The sequence below is a fragment of the Anas platyrhynchos genome, chromosome Z, assembly GCF_047663525.1.
Source record: "Anas platyrhynchos isolate ZD024472 breed Pekin duck chromosome Z, IASCAAS_PekinDuck_T2T, whole genome shotgun sequence".
Taxonomy (NCBI): domain Eukaryota; kingdom Metazoa; phylum Chordata; class Aves; order Anseriformes; family Anatidae; genus Anas; species Anas platyrhynchos.
Window position 1 is genome coordinate 51462744 of NC_092621.1, and position 20132 is coordinate 51482875.

The 20132-nt window shown below is 42.8% G+C and overlaps 1 protein-coding gene across 1 annotated transcript; it reads right to left on the reverse strand.

Moving 5' to 3' along the window:
* Nucleotides 1-2000: 2000 nt before the first annotated feature.
* PHAX (phosphorylated adaptor for RNA export) lies at nt 2001-12070 on the reverse strand. Its single transcript, XM_072031155.1, has 5 exons — nt 11873-12070; nt 9517-10136; nt 6654-6774; nt 4902-4985; nt 2001-3319 (listed from the first exon to the last, which is right to left on the reverse strand). The coding sequence occupies exons 1-5, from the start codon at nt 11975-11977 to the stop codon at nt 3050-3052; spliced, it is 1200 nt and encodes a 399-aa protein (XP_071887256.1). The 5' UTR covers nt 11978-12070; the 3' UTR covers nt 2001-3049.
* Nucleotides 12071-20132: the final 8062 nt, after the last annotated feature.

Below are 20132 nucleotides of genomic sequence, written 5' to 3' on the forward strand. Positions count from 1 at the left end.
ATCAATTAGTAAATGATGCTAGGAGCACTTTTTTTTTTTTTTTAAGAATGTGGGACAACTGTTTAGCTACGTACAGCAGAAAAATGCTTTCAAATCTCACTATCACTACCTTAAAATTGAACTTATTTTTCGTGTCTTCTGTTGAAGGCATCACAATATGCACTGGGTCATTCCATACTTGAGTGTTTCGCTAAATGACAGACAATAATCCTGGAAGAAAAAAAATGATTTCAAGTTACCTTACTACGTCTGAAAAGACAACAAGGATACATGAGACTCAGATGTACTTGGAAGGGGAAGAGGGATCTGTAATATCATATTTATATATGAAGTGATGCTTTCATTATCCACTATGAACCTGGATCATTAATAAATCCATTTTTCCGGTGATACAGAAAAATGTAGTTATCTGGGTTGTCAATATATGGGAGAAAAGTGCCCACAAACAAGCTTTGTGTTTGCAAATGAGACTGTACTTCCCTTATTTGCCACTGTCTGCCTCGGACACAATAGAGATGTTTTTGTATATTCCTGGTGGATGGAGGATGTCTGTCCTGGCAGTAAAAGCTCAAGTAGACCTAGTGTGTCAGTTGCATGTGCCCAGCAGAGAAACTTCTCAAGAACAAAACCCACAACCTTTATGTTTACATTTTTGTCTGTATAGCATCATCTACTAGAATCCTGAACAGCCAGGAACATCATCTTCCAGACAAAATGCCATTCAGTTTGGTCACAACTTATGACAAACACTGTAGAGCCACTACCTCTGCAAGTACCAGTGCAGCACAGACTAAATAAATTCAGTACACCTGTCAGTTGAAAAAAACACTGAAGCCTTAGCCTGTGCTTCTTGCTCTGCAGTTTTGGGAAAAGAAAGCATAGATGAATGCAAAACTGATTGATGAGGAAGCTGCCAATGATCACCAAAACGTTCCTCCCACTTTTCAGCAAACTCAGTTAAATACAGAGAAAAAAGCCTGACCTCTAGCAATACATAGGAAGATCACAACGTGTTCTCTCTCACCCTTACACATTTGCATCAGGCCAACGTGAAAACCAAGTTGGACTGAGCATCCCACTCTTCCAAATCTCTGGGCTCCTCAGCTGCAGAACTGAGCTCCATGCTCAGCTCAAGTCTTGCCTCTACCAGCCCCAAACTCCGTCACCCACAGACTTAGGATGTGGCCATTGCCACGCTGTGCAAACAGATGCAGCCCACAGGAGATGTACTTCCTTTTGAAAGGACCACGGTAAAAGCCATAGACAATAGGCAAGAGGGAAAAAAAAAAACACACACAGAAAACAAGTAAATGCCAGTTAGACAGTAGACATCGTTGGCATGATCTTCCTTTCGTTAAAAAGACAACTTTATACACTGTTTCAGTAGTCCATACCTGGGAAATAAACCCTAAAACCAGTAACATTAAAAAAAAAATACACAGTAACTAGCAGCAAATCACCTGACAACAGAAAAAACAAAAAACCCCCAAACCTTAACCTAATAAAAATTTGCTGTTCCATCTACAATATTTTGAAGATATTCCCAAAACTAGGATCAACTGCTACAGCCCCAAACTAATCAAGTGGTGCAAAATTCTGTATCTTACATGAGTTACCAGTTTAGTACTCTGATCACCACAGGTGTGTTAGGAAAGCCGACGAATAAATTAAAACCTTCTGCTACTTCAGTGACAGCAAATGTTATCAGCAAAGGTGTGCTTCACATCTGATGAACAACAGGCGCATGAACAGAAAAACGCAGAACAGCTCTAATTAAATTTGGAAAAGCACATAACGGAATGTGTTGCATGTTTAAGATGTCTTTTTCAAGATATTTAGTGCATTACATTTTAGTGCTTTAAATGTTACTCTTGACAGTAATTTCTTTATGTGCTTCAGTGATATGCTTTGCTTCTGAAATCCAAAGACTTCCAGGTAAGCAAAATTCATGCCCAGAACTTTGTTGTTGGGTTTGAAAGTGAATTAAAAACGCGGAAAGATTTTATACTGAAAAATAGCATATATTCACAGAAAACACAACTTATTAGTGACCAAGATATCACACATATCAGTGTTGCAAATGTTCTTCAATTATATTAAACACAATGTTCAATGTAAAAGTTATCTTCAAACTTACGAACTACATAAGTCTTCTGCACCAAATAAAAATTATCTTTTGCATACTATTATTTTCTTTAGATTCAGGCAAAGAAAAACTTCTGAATTTTTGCAAGATGCACATTGCTTAATTCTACTTCACATGAGAAAAAGCATGGAGACAAGAATTGCAATATTCATACCTGCACATAGAGCTTACAGACCCCTCAAATGAAACACAAATTAAATCTCTGCTCAGGAAGAATTCACTTATGTTTTAGAACAAAAAAATCTGTATAAGTTGTCTGTGGGTTCACAGAAAAAGCTTAGTCAGAACAAGTTGGAAGCTCAAACCACTATTATAAAATGGAGTGAACTGCTGCAGAAATTTACAACATCCATTGTTCAACAGTACTTATTTACAAGGTTGTTATCAAAAAGTCAGTAGCTATGAAAATTTGGTTAATTTCACAAGCCAATCTGCTTTTACAGGTCTTCATCCTATAAACATTGCTATTCTTGTCAACTCACTGTCATATTAAGACCACAGGATCTTTCACATCAAGACTGACTTTATAATCGTGTTTCTGTCCAGCTGTAACTAGGAATATCCCCCATTTGATGGCAACTTTGTTAGCTTCAGCAGATTATGTAGGATGTATTTGGTTAAAACAGACTTAATGCCTAAATTTAATATATGGCTAGAAAGAAGTTCCTAAGGGACAAACATAGTGATGCAGTTGTCATCTAGAAAAATCTTATCAGTTTTTGAAGACTTAGCAAACAAATAACAGGACAACTAACGTTTCATGCTGTTAAATTTAGCTAGGAATTATGTCACTTTCTTCACCATCAAATATTTCCCATGTTTCTGCAACTTACGAAAACATGAAGTCATGGGATAATAAGAAACACTCATTTAATGTGTTTCATGGAGACTTATCACTGTGAACTAAAAGATCTCCAAATCATGAGCATTATCAATTTCTATAATATCTTCAGGTTCCATTTTTGCTTCATGGTGTCCATCCTGTAAATCATCCAGAGAAGCCAGAGCTTCATTTGTATCACTAGCAAAAGTCTCACGAGATGCATCATCGTATTCTTGCAGGTTAAGCCCTTTGATGGCTTTTTTCATCTTCTTTCCTAGAACTTGTATTCTCCTCTTCTTTGCAGCTTTCTTGTTTTCATACTCCTTTTGGTTTTCCAGATAGAATATTTCCTTGAAAGAAAAAAAAAAAAAGTTTGGTACATTCATTTTACTAGTGCTTCCTAAAGAGAACATGAAGTAAAATTCTTTTTATGACTAGCTGAGCAATAACTAATATATACATTGTTCAGAGTAAAAGTATGAGTAGAGATAGCAATTAAGAAAAATGCCCCATAAATAATTCTATTATATAATTTCTGAGACGTGATCCTTCCTCTTTCCTCAGCGATGGAGAAGCCACACCTGGAGCGCTGTGTCCAGGTCTGGGCTACCGATTGCAGGAGCCATACAAACATATTGGAAAGAGTCCAGTGACGGGCCACTAAGATGTTAGCCTGGAGAAAAGTAGGCTCCAGAGGGCCCATATCTCATTAATATATACAAATACCTGAAGGAAGAGCGTGAAGAAATCAGACTGAGGTTCTTTTCAGTGGTGCCCAGTGCCAGGACAAGAGGCAACAGGCACAAACTGAAACACCGAAGGTTCCTCCTGAACACTGGCAGATATTTTTTGACTGTAAGGATGACCGTATATTGGCATAATTTTCAGTTGGCTGAATTTCTGAAACAATCAGAAGCTGCCTGGATGTGGTCCTGGGCAACCTCTAGTAGTGGGGCCCTGCTTTGTGCAGGCCAGAGGATCTACCTCCAGAGGTCTCTTCCAATGTACACCACTCTAAGAAAAATGTTTGCCAAGTTGAAAGAATTTTTTAAAGGTGACCTGTAGAGAAATCCTGACAGAAAGTTTCTATTACGAGTTTTTTTTTAATTTGGAAATGAGGTGAAGCAATTAAAGTCACATCTTCTTGTGACTACTGTAAGCTGTGGAAGATTTTTTTTTAAACATATAACAAACAATCACATTTACATTAATTCATCTCTTTCCCAGTACAAGATACTGGGATGATACATAGAGTGAGCTCTAGCCACTAGCCACCTACAAGCAAGTAAGTGAGTCATTCTTGAAACACACTTAAATAAATGGCAAATACTGTTCAAGAACCAAGTTGTTTTAATAGCATGAAAAATACCATATAAGACCATTTCATACTGTAAAATGAAAGGCAGTAATATTTACAAGCTCTCAAAACTAAGGTGGTGATCACCACACATGAGGCCAGAGAGCAGTTAAAACTACGTTCAGATCACAGTGTGACAGTCCATACTGCCTGGTGCTACAGTTGGAGCTGTGCAGGACAGAAGTATTTTATAAGAGAACACCATTAGTCCAAACGGAAAAATATTGTAATAACTAAAGTAACTGTAGGTAACATTACTGCAAAGCATATACAAAGTAAAGAAAATACAGCATTTAACTCTTCAGACTCTACAGTCTCATTATTCCTGACAAGTTTTTGTGACTAGCAATACATAAAAGGTGTTCCTTTTGCATTGTGTGAATGTACTTCATCAATTGTTATTTGCTTGTATTTTTAATATGAAAAGTTGGCTTCTTTGGAATATACTTCCTTTGAAATAATAGAATTAAACTTGCTAAAAGTTATGAGAAGGATTCAACTGTAACATTTCTGGCAGAATACCCTTCCCTCCCCAGTTTACTTTGGACAACCACTTGTACTCTTGACAATTTTACCTTGATTTGTTCTTCTTTGACACTGGGTGTATTCTTCAGCAGGTTTAAATAAACACCCCCTGGTGTTCTCCTCCTGGTACCATTCTTAATAGGGAAAAAGTGAATTAGTGATAACAGCAAACCTAACAAGAACTTTTTAATATAAAAACAGCACAAAAGACGATGCTTTCTACTGAGACAAAGGTTAAGTTCTGCTGTGCTATGTGTTATATAACCATCACCATGGTTCTTTTTTACCTGTGGCTGTTCTAATCATACGAAGGTCAACTACTAGGTTGCTATATTTTGACAGGTAATGCATGAGGCTTCAAAAAAAAATCCGTTTTAGAACATCACACCAAACTGTTCAGCTACACTCTGCTTCTGATTTTGGTAGTGAAGACATAAAATGCTTATGTATTCTAACTACCCTCACAGCTATCTGCAATAATGCATGTATTAGGTTAGATATTCAAAATATTCCTAACATAAAAGCATAGTACAAAGTCAAACATTAATTTCATAAAGTTATGTAGAATCTAATTTATTTATCCGCAGAATTTTGCATTTTTGCCTAAGGCGTAAGTTTCTCCCCACAATGCAGTAGTTTTCAGCGGAACAACAGTGGCGTGATGCCTAATACCAAAGCATGAACAGACCCAACTTTGAAATCTTTATGAATTATAAATACTAATTATCAGAATATTTTTCAACTACAATTCACATCATATAAAGTTGAGCTGCTGCTTTAATACACTAATACCGTAGTAAATGACACTTTTCTACTGCATAACAAACACGATCCAAAAGTTTTAACAAGGAGCCTCAATTTTTATATCTGTTCTTGAAACAGCAGATGCCACATACTTTTATCAACCTAGTTGCACAAAATCCCAACCAAGACAAACAGTATACGAAATCTGCCTTTCGAATGGTATACTCAGATCTGCAAGCCAAAGAACCTGACACAACTCCTAGTGGTACCTTTCATCTCCTTTGTAAATACTTATTAAACACTTTAATCCTTCATGACAATAGACGGACCTGATCTGCAATGATTGAATGTAAAAAATATAAACTATATACAAGGTTCTTCCTGCTCCTCCTTCAATTTTTGTTTTTACTTGCCTTATAGATCGTTATTTAACAAAAACATGCGCAGAAACTTACAGCCTATTCATTACATATAGGATTTTTACTATAATTTGTAATAGAAATCAGTGATTGTTTCTGCTCTCCTGGTACAGAAACTAGAAGTCCTATAATAAAGCTAACAGATTCGCTTTTTTAAGTTCGTTTTCAAATGTGGTATTAGATATGCTCAGCACAGTACGTTGACCTCTGACTGCATGCTGATTAACCTAAGTAGGCTAGTGCTGGGAAACAGCCTAAAAATAGAAGCTTTTATTCAGGATTTAGAATTCCTTACTCTTAATTTTGTGAGGGAAACAACACAAGAGAAGGCAGGTTACACATGTTAATGCTGCAAAAGATATACTGATCTGAGGACACAAAGTTGGGCAATTTCCAGTTTCATTCATCTCACTGTTTTCACTAACCCTGCTGATGGTTACGTTAGTATTTACTGCTAAGTCACTTTCATGGCTCAAATGAAAGACCTCCTTCCTGAAAGAAGGCCATAGGTTAACGCATGGCATCTGGGAGAACCTGTTAAATGTGAAGGCTATGCAATAGCACATGTATTACTTAAATGTTCTGCAGGTAAAAAGCATCCTCCCCACCCCCAAACCCACAATATCACATCCTCCTTACCACTATGAACAGTCCACCGTTTTGTTCCACTTCGGCTGTTTCCATGAGCAGTTCAATGGCTTTTCGCTTTCCAATTATTTTCACTACTCGGGCAATTAAATCTTTCTTTGGCTCACAAAGTCTTTAAAGAGAGAAAACAAACAAACAAACAAACACGTGTACAGTCAGCAGAATTTCAAGTAAAATCAGCCAAAAAACTTCCATAATCACCAACGTATTCTGCAGGACGTGGAACTGTGCTGAAACCTGTGTCTACAAATTTAGATGTGTTTCTGTGGCTTCTAAAATCTAATTTTATAATATTGAGTTTCTAAGTACCAGTAACTTCTAAAGTATGCATTTTAAATAATTATTTCAATAAAAATGCACTGCTTACCCTCTATTGAATTGTACGAAGTTAAGTCATATAAGAAACTGTAAAGCTCTTTTTAAACATCTGAAATTACAATATAAAAGAAGTGTTACACCAGACTGTGACTTTAAAAGAATTATGAGTACAAAGTCAGCAAGGAAGACGGACATTACAGTAAATGTAACATTTAGGCTAGTTAGAAAGTTAAATCAACAAGTAACAGGAGATAACAGCAAATGTAAAAGTTACCCTCTAGCATGTGCAACTCAAACAAACCCACATAATAAAAAATAAAACAGGATGTTGACCAACCTGTGATCCAACCTATCGAACTATCTACCTAATTTATCAAATGCCATCAGAAAAAAAAAATCATTACTACTGAGTTAAATTGCTTTTTTTTTTTCCTCCAACAACGATGTCCTAAGTAAAGTTTTCTATTGTGAGTCTGCATGAAAGAGAAGTTTTTACACAGCATCAAGTCACGGTGCCAAACTGTGAACTCCTACTGGAAAAAAACCTAAGCCCACAAACCAAAACTACCTGTCCGGAGCAAGAGTTCATGCTCTGAACTCTCTTTTTTTAAATGACAAAGCTAATTATGCACAGTCCCAAACAGTAGGTTTAACCTTTGAGGACCAACAGATCAAAGCAATTACAAAAAATTCTTGAAAACCATCTCCAGCCCTCAGCACTCTTAAGTGACATGACTGCTACACAGCTACATACATTACATGTTGAATCTCCCCACATAATGACAATTGTCCTAACCATGCAAATGTTCACCAAGCCAGCTACATTTTATACTGTGCTTAACTGAATTCAAAGAATGATAAGGCATCAGAAAGTGAATGCTTTCTTATATTTTTACAGGATTGAGTTCTAAATTGTGAATTACTGGAAGAGAGGAAAAGGTTTCTCAAAGATGCAGACAACTTTAAGATAACCAGGACTCCTTGCAAAGGTTTCTGTTAGTAGCAGCAGCAGCAGCCTGACGAAGTCAGATCTCCACCTAGCGCTCATTCTACCCCAGTACAACCCTCTTTTGGGCACTTCAATGCTGTACAGAGCCAACAGGGACTGAGCAAGATAGGAGGCAAAAATGATACAAGACTGACAGAAAACCTCTTTTATTTCCATGCACTGTGTGGGCCAGCACAACACAAGGTTATGAATCCACACACAGATGGCACAGCACAGCTTAAATAATGGTGCTGTCATCTCTACAAGCACAGTTCTACTGACAGTTCAGTGCAGCTATTCCTATAAGCAATTAGAAAAAAAAAAGGGGGGTCTTCTGCCCTTATTGTCACGAAGCTAAACAGAATAAAGAAAAGTTTATTACAAGAGACATGCTCTAGGTTTTCAGATTCACAAATGAAAAGATAGTGAGAACTGATAACAGCATTAATCACTGCCTAAATGCTAAATTTCAGCATCTGGCAATACCAATATCATATGTCAGAAATCAACAACGATCAACAAAGCCAGCTGAGATGTCAATAGACAAATCAGTAAGTCTTTTAGCTCCTGTTGCCTAGTTATCAATTTTGTTCCTTTGCACTGCTGAAAAGACTACAGCAGCTTAAATCAATCTTAAATCACTACTGCCATGTGCTCCCATATCCCCCTGCATCAGTCAGCCCTGCCAGTGCAAGCTTAAAGGAACCTGTGAAGCAAACTGATAGGGGAAACAAACTTACCTGAAAACTAACCCTTAAAAAAAGAAAAAAAAAACAAAAACAAAACAACCAAACAATAGGATTTTGAACAGGTAAATTCTCAGATTCTCAGCTCAGTGTGCAGTCAGTAAAGAGCAGGACTGTGAAAAGGATTTGATAATGTGCGTGGCTGAAACTTGATAACCCTAACAATGGCTGGCATAGATTAGCACAGAACAGCAGCAGTTTTACAACACAGAAAGAGACAAGACGCTTGATTTCAGTGCTGGTGTCTAGCCCTGGCACAGCCCTCAGAGATACAGCAGCAGTGAAATGTCTCTGCAGACAGGGATGTTCCATGCATATGAAGCAAACTTGTTTCAGAAGCCATGCTCCAAAGCACTACACTACCTAAGTCAACTACAGTTTCAAACATTTGTAACTCAGATTTTCGTGGTGAAAACAGCATGTGTACGTTGGTGTCTAACTTTAAATTCGCATTTTCAAATACAGGGTATTTCCTCAAAAAGCCACTGTTAAATCTAAATAGTGAGAAACAGTATTTGTCCTTGTCACTGCTGTCAAATAACACATCATTCCAGTCAACCTCTACCTACCTTTTTCAAAAAAGAAACAAAAATTTGGATACCATTCCTGGATGCCTCTAAAAGACAACAATTATAATGCTGTATTTTCATTTCAGGACTTTGGAAATTGCCACAAGGCACTCATGCTTTTTGTAGATTGGTATTACAGGTTTAGCAACTAGAAAGCTTTTTATTTTTTTTTGCCTTTGTTTCTATCAACATCTTACCCATATTTGAGGCAGATGCATCATTACCCAACTTACCGATAAGCTATTTCATCCGCCACTTTTTCCTCTGAATCTTCTTCTGTTATTTCATACCTTCCTTTATATTTCATTTCTTGCCTTTCACCCAGTCTATCTTTTACAGGCCGCTTCCGTTTGAGAAAGCCTTGTCCATTTTCCTCTTCTGCTGGAGTTGTTCTCTTGTCGTCATGCATGTATTCATCCAGTTCTTTATCTAACGTCTCTGCCTCCTTTTGCTGAGCTTCCTTCATCAGCTTTTTAGCCAATAAATAATTGTAAGTCTCAGACTGCCTGCTTCTGTCAATACTGCCATCCATCCCTAGAATCCCAAGTTCAGTAGCCACTGCATCCTGATTCTGCTCCTGAAGCACAACACCCCAAATATTGTTGACCTTCTTACCACCTACAGCAGTTTGTTTTTGGTGGCTCTGGCTAAGTGGAAAAGGCTCAGGCTTTGCAGGAGGAAGGTTGAAACATTTCTGTCGCTTTCGTTTCCACAGACAGCTGTCATCATCAGATTCGGAAAAGCTTTCATCACTTGAATCCACACTTTTGGTTGTTCGATAAGGAACGCTTGGTGCACAGGATGAAATGCTGCTCTGGAAAGGTCTGCCTGAATTACTGCCATCATGAGATTTCTGGAATGAAGAAATAAATGTCTGTTAATCCAATTACTTCTGTAAAGAAAAAGAGCTATCAAGTCATGCCAAAAATTTCATTAGTTAGCAGTTATTAATCTTGATTTATGGCTGTTTGGGCAGTCTTCTATAAACATGTTATGGACTACAGTTGACACGAGCATCTTATGAAATTCCTTCTATTTTGAATGTTTCTACAGCATGGTTGCTACAGGAAAAAAAAAAAACACAAACGAACAAATCAAGAGTCACTGATCTGCTTAACATAACTTTTATTGAATCACATTAAATTAGATTATTAAGAGACTGGCAAACCTATTTATTACAAATCCCAATTCAGATGAGACACATGCACAGAGGTTTTAAGGAAGTAAACCACCAGATCAACTTAGTGAAAGGTTTTGTAACAGTAGAGAAAATAATGTTTTCTCTGTAGTCTGACCTGCCAGAATGAGATCTGAACTAGTGTGACCTGTAATGACAATAGTGCTCCTCAGGTCGTTAGCGAGAAGGAAAAGAAGAAAAAGAACTACAAACCCACAATACTTGGATGCTGCTTACACTTTGAGAAGTGAACTGGGCGTGCTGATTCTGATTCACATAGGACAGGACATGAACAGTTAGTGATGGTAATACCTTAGATAAGAACTCTGTTTTCACAGAATCACAGAATGGCCAAGGTTGGAAAGGACCTTGGAAGATCACCTAGTCCAACCCCCTGCTGAGCAGGATCACCTAGAGCACATTGCACAGGATGGCATCCAGAGAATTTTGAGTGTTTCCAGAGAAGCAGACTCCACAACCTCTCTGGGCAGCCTGTTCCAGAGCTCTGTTACCCGCACAGTAAAGAAGTTCCCCCTCATATTCAGCAAGAGCCTCCCATGCTTCGTTTTTTTCTTCTTTTAAAGCAAAAACATGCTATTGACTCATTGTAGTTACTTACTAATTTAGACTAAAGAAACAAACAAACAAAAAAAAAAGACCAAAAAAAAAACACAACAAAACGAAAGGTTTTGTTTAGAATTTTCTACAAACAAGTCCAATTGCTGCAATATTCATAAGACAGTTAATAACTCACCTATCTGATAGGTAAGTTTAAAACATCAATTCAAACCTGCCTAATCCATGGAAACACCGCAGGCAACATAACCCAGAATGCCTATTCGCACCTGGAGGGAGATTCTGGCCACGCTGCCCATACAACGAGCACTTTCGTTATTGCTAATCCCAGGCCTCCCCCGGCCGGGATTTTTCTTATCACAAAGCTGTGCCCTGTGCTGCGATAGTTACATTTCGGCTTCTTTTACACCGAGGTTAAAATCCCTCACTGCGCTCACCACAATTAGGGTGACACCTCTTCTCTTCCTATAAGCAGGGAGAGAGGCCTCCGACTTATTTTTCATTACAAAACACCTGTATTTTACGTTACCGCACACGCCGCGGGCGCTGCAGCCGCACACCCCTTGCCCCCCTTCCCCCAGCGCCCCGGGGCGCAGCCGGGCCTCCAGCCGGGGCAGGCCGCCCGCCGCCCCCACGCGTGCCCGGGGCTGTGTGTGCCTTTTGTTCCCCACCAGAGCCGCGGGGCTGCCCCCTCACAGCCCCCAACCCCCGAGGGCCACCGGAGCCTGAGGGGGGCTCCCCAAACCCCCTCCCCTCCCCCCCAACAGCCCGGCCGCGGCCCGCACCCACAGCGGGAGGCGGCGGGGCCGGGAAGGCCGCAGCCGCCGCGCCCTCACCTGCTGCTGTCCCCCCGGGGAGCCGGCCCCGGGCATGTCGGAGTCCGAGTCGGAGAGCTCGCCGTCCTCCACGTCCCCCTCCATCCGCCGCGCCTCCAGCGCCATGCCCGCCGCCAGCCCGCAGCGCCGCGATGCCCCCGGCCGCCGGGGCGGGGATGCGGGGCGCGGGGCACGGCGGGAATGGCGGCGGGGAGGGCGGCGCCGCCATCTTGTGGGCGGAGAGGGGTGGGAGTGGGAAGAGGATGGCGGCGCGGAGCCGCTGTGGGGGTGTGACAGGAGACACGGATACAGCCCGGCAGGGAATAAAATGTACAGCCCCGGGGCTGCCCCGAGGCACCGGCTGCTCCTCGGCGCCGGGAGCGGGGCAGGAGGGTGGCCCGCCCCACCAAAATGCTCAGTGTCAATAAAAAGAAACAAATAAAAGAACAATCTAGAAGCGTGTGTGTGGGGGAGAGAGAGAAAATGTGTGTCTGTGTGTGTCTGTTTGTGTGTGTGTCAACCTCCAGGTACTCTATAAAACTATAGATATCTATAGTATACATTATATATGTGTATATGATATATACAACGAATATACTCTATAATGTGCGTGTGTGTCTGTGTCAATGAATATAGAGTACCTCCGGGTACTCTATAATAAGTATAGATATCTATATAATATATACTGAAAGGTATATGTATACTGCATATATATAAAGGTATATATTTCTTTACCGAAAGGGTTGGTAGACATTGGAACGGGCTGCCCAGGGAAGTGGTGGAGTCACCATCCCTGGAGGTCTTTAAAAGACGTTTAGATGTACAGCTTAGGGATATGGTTTAGTGGGGACTGTTAGCGTTAGGTCAGAGGTTGGACTCGATGATCTTGAGGTCTCTTCCAACCTAGAAATTCTGTGATTGTGTGATTCTGTGATATATTATAGATATATATGTATACAATATATACAATGAAAATACTCTATAATGAATATAGAGTACCTCCATGTGGTATTCCCTGCAGGAAGACAAACAAGCAAACAAAACTTGCATTGGATTCCAGACACAGAGACTTCAAAATGTTATCACTTGTACCTTGATTCTTCAGCACGCAGTAGCTCTTAGCTACAGAGCATTTTAGTTCTCAGAACTCTTCTGGCTCCAGTGACGATCTCCTTCCCAGGGATCCAAGATGTTGTATATGGAGTGGTAATTCGTGTTGAGAAAATGGTTGATATTAATAAAGAAACGGGAGATGTGGGAGTGTGGCCATGGGGGTCCACAAGCCCCGTGGTCAATGATAACATCAGACTCTTAACGATGAGGCCATCAGGAATGTAAAAGAGTTTGGAGGGAACAAAGAAGGGTGATTCAGGAGATGCCATGCCATCTAGGGTTGCTTGTTTTCCAAGTTCTTTGAAAAGAACTGCTGTGGGGAGAAGGGTATAAGAGGGGAGCCTGCCCTCAAGGTAAAAAAAAAAGGCAACACGATATAATGAAGTTATGTCATCAATGAAGAAGCAGAAAGAAGGAATGAAAAGGAATGGGCTAGCAGAACGGAGACCAGGATGGGAACAGGCACATTGATCGCCTCACTGAGGTAGGTTTGGCCAGACTCTGCAAACCGCTCAGAGAAGCTCGTACTCAAAGTCGCTGGAAATGGGTGCACCGGATCTGGAGAGAAGCTCAAGCTGAGAGAAGCGGAGCCATGCACACAGCTGCCCCTCGCTGGTAAGCAGTTGCTCATTATGGGGAATCATACGTCCTTAGAAACAAAGACTGTCCTGGTAACCTTACAGCTTATTCTCCTTATTAACAATCGGACAGTTTGTGATCCCGAAACATGGGACCAAATTGAGGTCAAGGCATGGGACTCTGCAACTAAAAACGACAAGGTTGCAGTGGGATTGTTTGGCACCTAGCGAGCAGTCTCTGAGGCCTTAAGTAGCCATGTGGGATCACAGTCAGAAACGTGTGGTTTGCCAGACAGTGAGGGAGCTGCGGGCTGCTTTACTGATCCGACTGCTACACCATCGCTCACCCCCCCCCCCCCCCCCCCCACTACAACCATTGCAGGCCTTTGCTGTTATGCCCCCTGGTGACCTGGACGTGCCTTTTGACACAGACTATTGGCCTTGAAGAGGAGATGGATACGCTTTTCTTCGATCCAGGAGGAACGGGATACATAAGGCTTGAAGACCGAGTTGCTTGACAACTTAAAGCAAGAGTTCAAAAGGAATGGAAAACGGAGACTTATTTGTAATCAAGAAAAGGAATGGAAAATGGAGACTGTTATAAGTCATGGAAGATAGGGGAGCACTTCACCCAGGCCAACTATGCGCCCCCAGTCATAGACATTGATAGTAATAGACTTAAAGGATTGTTTGTTACCTTTTCTGATTGTACATATGTACAATCGGGCATACTCGGGTTTAGTATGTAAAAGCAATGTTCTGTGTATTTAGAATGTTTGATGTTCGTGTGTGCGTGTTGGTGGAGCGTAGACTCCCTGTACACCCAGCGCTGTTTACTTGCCTTTTATACCTTTTATAAATATTTCTTTATAAATATTACTCAATTCAGATTGAGACTTCATTTATAACAAAGATAACCCCAATGTTGAATGTTCTTGCATGCATTTTGCATGCGTTTGTTTGTTTTTCTTTCTCTAAAAACAGCAAATTTGCAGAACACATGTGAACTGTTTAGTTTGTCTAACATAGTGATAAACGCTATCTTTAAGAATGTAGTCAAGACCAAGTATATCACAAAGACCAAAAAAAATCTCACACCCATGCTCTTTCCTTTCTATCATTGACTTTAGCTGAGCTTGAGAGAGTACAGATGTATCTGATCAGAAAACTTATAAACTCCAGTGTATCTTGTTGTTCTTGTCAATATTCCCCAACTGGTAGAGAGTTGTGCAGTTGTGATTCAATGAAACAACAATGAGGTGCTGAATCTTTATTGTTCTTTGCCCTTTACAAATACACTGTGTGCAGGAATGAAAAGAAATAAATATTGTCTCAGTGCATGTGTTTAACAGAAGACATTTTTTTTTTTAACTGTTCTTCTCTAAGACAGCAATCAACCACTGAGAAGGAAATGTTTCATATCAGTGATATTGTTGGGATTGCTAATCCAGACTGAGACAGCAAATGAATCCACACTAGTGGAACTATGTTGTCTTTTCAAAGTGCTAAGCAAGTAGGACTCTCAAAACTAATATATATATATATATCCAAAAGATTTTAACCATGGGAAAAAACTTCTGGAAAAATTAGGGCTATTCCATACATCTCTTTGCATAACAATACTGCACTCAGCACTAAAGTGTTTCTCTAATGCACATGGCTTTATATTCACAACCATTCACATGTGCACTGACTGTTTTCATGAAACTGGCTGTTATAATGATCATCTTAGTACCCACTGCTTTGTATGTAAAGTTGTGTGCATATATCTTCTTTGTCACGTGAATCTAGGGTGCTCTACGCTATTCCAAAGAATGTTGCAGTGTGAAGTATATTAGCTCATTCTAGCAGCATTCCTGTTGTTATTACCTTCTCAACCATCTATAGGATCCTACTGGACAAAATGTCCACCATACAGCTAAATAAAAACATCATACGATGGGTGAGCAATTGGCTAACGGGCAGGGCCCAAAGGGTTATGGTGAATGGCGCTGCGTCAGGCTGGCGGGCGGTCACCAGTGGGGTCCCTCAAGGCTCCATTTTAGGGCCGGTACTTTTCAATATTTTTATAAACGATCTGGATGTAGGAATAGAAGGTATTTTGAGCAAGTTTGCCGATGACACCAAACTTGGAGGAGTTGTGGACTCGAATGAGGGTGGAAAGGCCTTGCAGAGGGATCTGGATAGGTTGGAGAGCTGGGCGATCGCCAACCGCATGAAGTTCAATAAGAGCAAGTGCCGGGTCCTGCACCTGGGATGGGGAAACCCTGGCTGCACGTACAGACTGGGCGATGAGACGCTGGAGAGCAGCCTAGAAGAGAGGGATCTGGGGGTCGTGGTAGACAGCAAGTTGAATATGAGCCGGCAATGTGCCCTGGCAGCCAGGAGGGCCAACCATGTCCTGGGGTGCATCAAGCACGGCATCGCTAGTAGGTCGAGGGAGGTGATTGTCCCGCTCTACTCTGCGCTGGTGAGGCCTCACCTCGAGTACTATGTGCAGTTCTGGGCACCACAGTATAAAAAGGACATGAAACTGTTGGAGAGTGTCCAGAGGAGGGCTACGAAGATGGTGAAAGGCCTGGAGGGGAAGACGTACGAGGAACGGCTGAGGGCACTGGGCCTGTTCAGCCTGGAGAAGAGGAGGCTGAGGGGAGACCTCATCGCAGTCTACAACTTCCTCGTAAGGGGGTGTCGAGAGGCAGGAGACCTTTTCTCCATTAACGCCAGAGGCAGGAGACCTTTTCTCCATTAACAGGACCCGCGGGAACGGGGTTAAGCTGAGGCAGGGGAAATTTAGGCTTGACATCAGGAGGGGGTTCTTCACAGAGAGAGTGGTTGCACACTGGAACAGGCTCCCCAGGGAAGTGGTCACTGCACCGAGCCTGACTGAATTTAAGAAGAGATTGGACTGTGCACTTAGTCACATGGTCTGAACTTTTGGGTAGACCTGTGCGGTGTCAAGAGTTGGACTTGATGATCCTTAAGGGTCCCTTCCAACTCAGGATATTCTATGATTCTATGATTCTATGATCTATGAAAATTTCTTTACCTCACCAGCAGGCAGTTTCCTCTCTAAATTTATAAAGTAAAAACAAAATCACTGTATTACAGTATAGCTGTAAGCAAATGCTTTACAATTACTAAAACACTCATTAATATCATGTCTCACCTCACTGAGTCTAGTATCTATATATAGCTACACAATCTTTGTCAGAGCATACTGCGAATGTGAGAGGATTTACATCAGCTCAAAAGGGATTACAAATACAAAATCAGTCAAAAAGCTGTATGAGTTCAAAGATACCTTTGGCTTGGCATGTATTTGAGAACTAAATCTGAGCAGAGATCACACACTATGACAGGGATAACTGGGAAGATTTACTTCTTTATCTGTCCTGTGCTTAACTGCTTCCAAAGCCAGCTATTCTTCACTATTTTGATGAAAAGTCAGCCTGCTCTAGTTTGGCTTTTTGTTTCTTTTCATATGTATGAGTGGGAAGAAGAAGGACTCATGTTTTAAAAGCAGCTATTTAAAATAGTTTAGAATATGTGTGAGTGATCTCTGCCCTGTACAGCAGTGTAGGGACTGGCCACAGGACTGGCCGCAGCCTCCTCTGTCTCTTTCCAGGGCACTTCATTCTCAAGAACAGGAAAAGGGACAGAAGAGGGGTGGGTCAGACCACCATGAGGAGCAGTCAGTAGAGGATCTCTGGCAGGGCTGGTGGTGAGGAACAGGGCAAAAGTGGGAGACTCTCCCAAGGACACAGCAGATCCAGGGGAAGCTACAGGACTGCCTTCCTGCCTCGTGGCAGTACAGAAGTCCTGTAGGCTCAGCAAATGGCAGTCCTCTTGAATGCATTGGTGCCTAAAGTCAATAAGCTGGTGAACAAACATTGCTGTAATACTTTTCAGAAGGAACCCCAGCAGCCTGATCAAGACATTTTCTTGCAGCCTGAAGGTGCTTAGGCTGGACATCATTAGGTCCTCCACCACATCTGCTTGGGGATTCTCAGCCCCAAGAAGTAGCTGCAGTTTTTGGTGCAACCAGGGCAGCAGGGACTGGAGCAAAGCTGGGTAGTCTTGGCAAAGTGATGCTCAGATGTGGGGTTGGAGGCCACACAGAGGAACACTAGCCAATGATCCCACAGCCAAAGGCTGGGATGCTGAAGGGTGAGGGAGACTGTGTGCAGCTGGGCTTCCAGGAGCTCTCCTTGCATGGTTGTGTGCAGTGGTGCAAGTGCTGGTGCAGGCTACAGCTATTGTTGCATGTGAGGATGGCCATTGTGATGTCCCTGACTGGCAGACAGTGATGTCTGCAAGTGATGGATTGTGACCGCATGGTCATCACTGCTGATATGCTGATACAGTCTCTGTACCAGCTTGTGCCTGCACTCCAGCTAAGCGTGGTTTGGAGGTCTGGAGTGAGGAGCAAGGGTTGCCTTGGTCCTGGCGCTGTGCTTTGGGAGTTGCTGGAGCAGCCCTCGAGCCAGCAGAGCTTCTCCCACGGCCCTGCCTGGTTCAGGCAGCCAGGGCACCCGGGAGGTGATCTTGGAAGAGCAGAGATGAGCACTGTGGGGCACATCCCCCTGGTCATCTGTAAGGGTTTCTTCCTCGAGGGTGCTGGACAATTCTTCCACCACTCCCCGGCTCAGCCAATGACCTTGTCCTCTCCTCCTTTTGTAGTGTGACAGCAGCTGCTACAACACCAGTGGGAGGGAGCAGCTTGTCGTCCCACCTCTGCCCAGCCCTTTAGAGCATGTGGAGAGTATGGCCTCAGTACTGGATAAGCGCTGCCCAATCTGCCTAGACATGTGGAGTAATGCTGGCTATGTACTGCCGTGCCTGCACCGGTTTTGTTTTAAGTGTATCCAGCGCTGGGCAGAGGAAGCCTGAGTGCCCCCTTTGCAAGGGGAGAGTGACCTCCATTGTGCATTCGGTGCAGACAGATGACAACTTTGAAGAAGTGACCATCAGACCACCTGTGGGGGCCTTCGTCGTCATCCACCGTAGAAGGAGAGCTCATGGAGGCCCAGCCATACGCAGCTCCCACCGCCCTGCAGCATCTCAGTCATTGACCGTAGGATTTGCGCCCAGCTGTTCTGTGGGTGCCGTTCAGGCCAGCACCTGGGCATCGCTCTTCCGAGAATACCCAGATTTGCTTCAGTCCCTGCTTCCCTGGCTGCGTGGAGAGCTGAGGCAGTTCTTTGGGCATGAATGTTGGGAAGCAGCTGCAGCGGAGGGTGTCATCATGTCCAGTCTGTGCCTCGTTGGCTTGGATGAGAATGCCCTGATCCGGCTGCTGTGGCTGTCTCTGAGATGGCACACGGTGATATTTGTGCAGAAGCCTGTTGACATCATTGTGCACCACTGCAGCAGGGAGGCCCAACATCTGCTGGGCCTCCCAGCCTCCAGCACTGCCTCTGCAGGGACAACTCCTGCCCCTGACCCGTCCTGCCATCACATCCCCGCTGCATCCAATGCGGAAGAGCTTCCCAGCAGCTCCACAGCTGCCCTGCGTAGGGGTCCCAGCTACTTTCCCCCCACCCCTGTTCCCATCCCAGGGGAGGAGGAGCAGCTGCAGGAGGGTGGCGAGGCTGCAGAAGGCCCAACAGGTCCTGCCCAGGGCACGCATCATTCACATGGTGGGCTTTGGTGCCCCCAGTAGAGGAATGTTGGCAGGTGCCCTCATAAGCAAGCTCTTAGATTACACTAGGAAGGTGCCCTGGGATCTGGCAATAGCGGGACCATGCCAGCAGCTGGGTCACTCTGCAGTCACCAAGGAGATAGAGGGGGGGGAGGGAGCACTTTCTTTAGTATTACAGACCTAATGATCAGATATAGGCATGAAAACTAAAATAAAGGCATGAAAACTAATGAAAACTACAGAAGAGTCTCCTAACATGCTGAGACGAGTGACCCGGAGATGTAGAACGCCTATTCTTGAAGACATTCAAAACTCACATGGACAGCACTCTGAGCAAACTTTTCTAGGCTTGATACTGTAAAAGTTGGTTGAAGAAATTCAGTTTGGAGTTTTAGAAAGCAGGCATTCTTTAATTGCGGTGCCAGATGCACGGGGAATTGCTTCACCTAGAGTGTGTGCCAAATTGTCCAAGCTACAGGGGGTATAAACAGCCAACACATACATATCTGTTACATTCCTGAGAGATTATCAATATAGTCAATTTCCCATAACTTGTTAAAAACATGCCAATGTCCCTGAATGCACTGGTGGTCTTCTGAGGGTCTCTGGTGGTTGTCCGTGTTCTTCCTCACTACGTTTGCTGCTTGTTCTTGTGTGTGCTGAGCACATCCCGCTCTCCCTTACCTTGCTGTCCCTGCTCAGGTGTGCACACCAAGCCAGGTCACCTGCACACCCACAGACACGAGTACTTCACCACCTGGTCACAGGCACGTCCCCCAGGACCGTGTTATCTTCCCCCTCGATGTCTTTAGAGATCACGCTGGGTAATTACTGAGGTGGCACCAGAGACACAAAGTTTCCAGCCTGCCCTCCCTCTGACCAAACACAAAACACCCCAATTTTGGTCGCATTTTTCTGTCACTGGGAGAACCCAGACACAAAACTC

Bases quoted from the DNA above. Each gene is read 5' to 3' on its own strand.
- PHAX (XM_072031155.1), bottom strand. From the start codon at position 11,977: ATGGCGCTGGAGGCGCGGCGGATGGAGGGGGACGTGGAGGACGGCGAG. The intron at 6,775-9,516 runs GTAAGTTGGGTA...CTCTCTTTAAAG, and splicing joins GCGGATGAAATAGCTTATCG to ACTTTGTGAGCCAAAGAAAG. The intron at 4,986-6,653 runs GTAAGGAGGATG...TTCCCTATTAAG, and splicing joins ACGGTGGACTGTTCATAGTG to AATGGTACCAGGAGGAGAAC.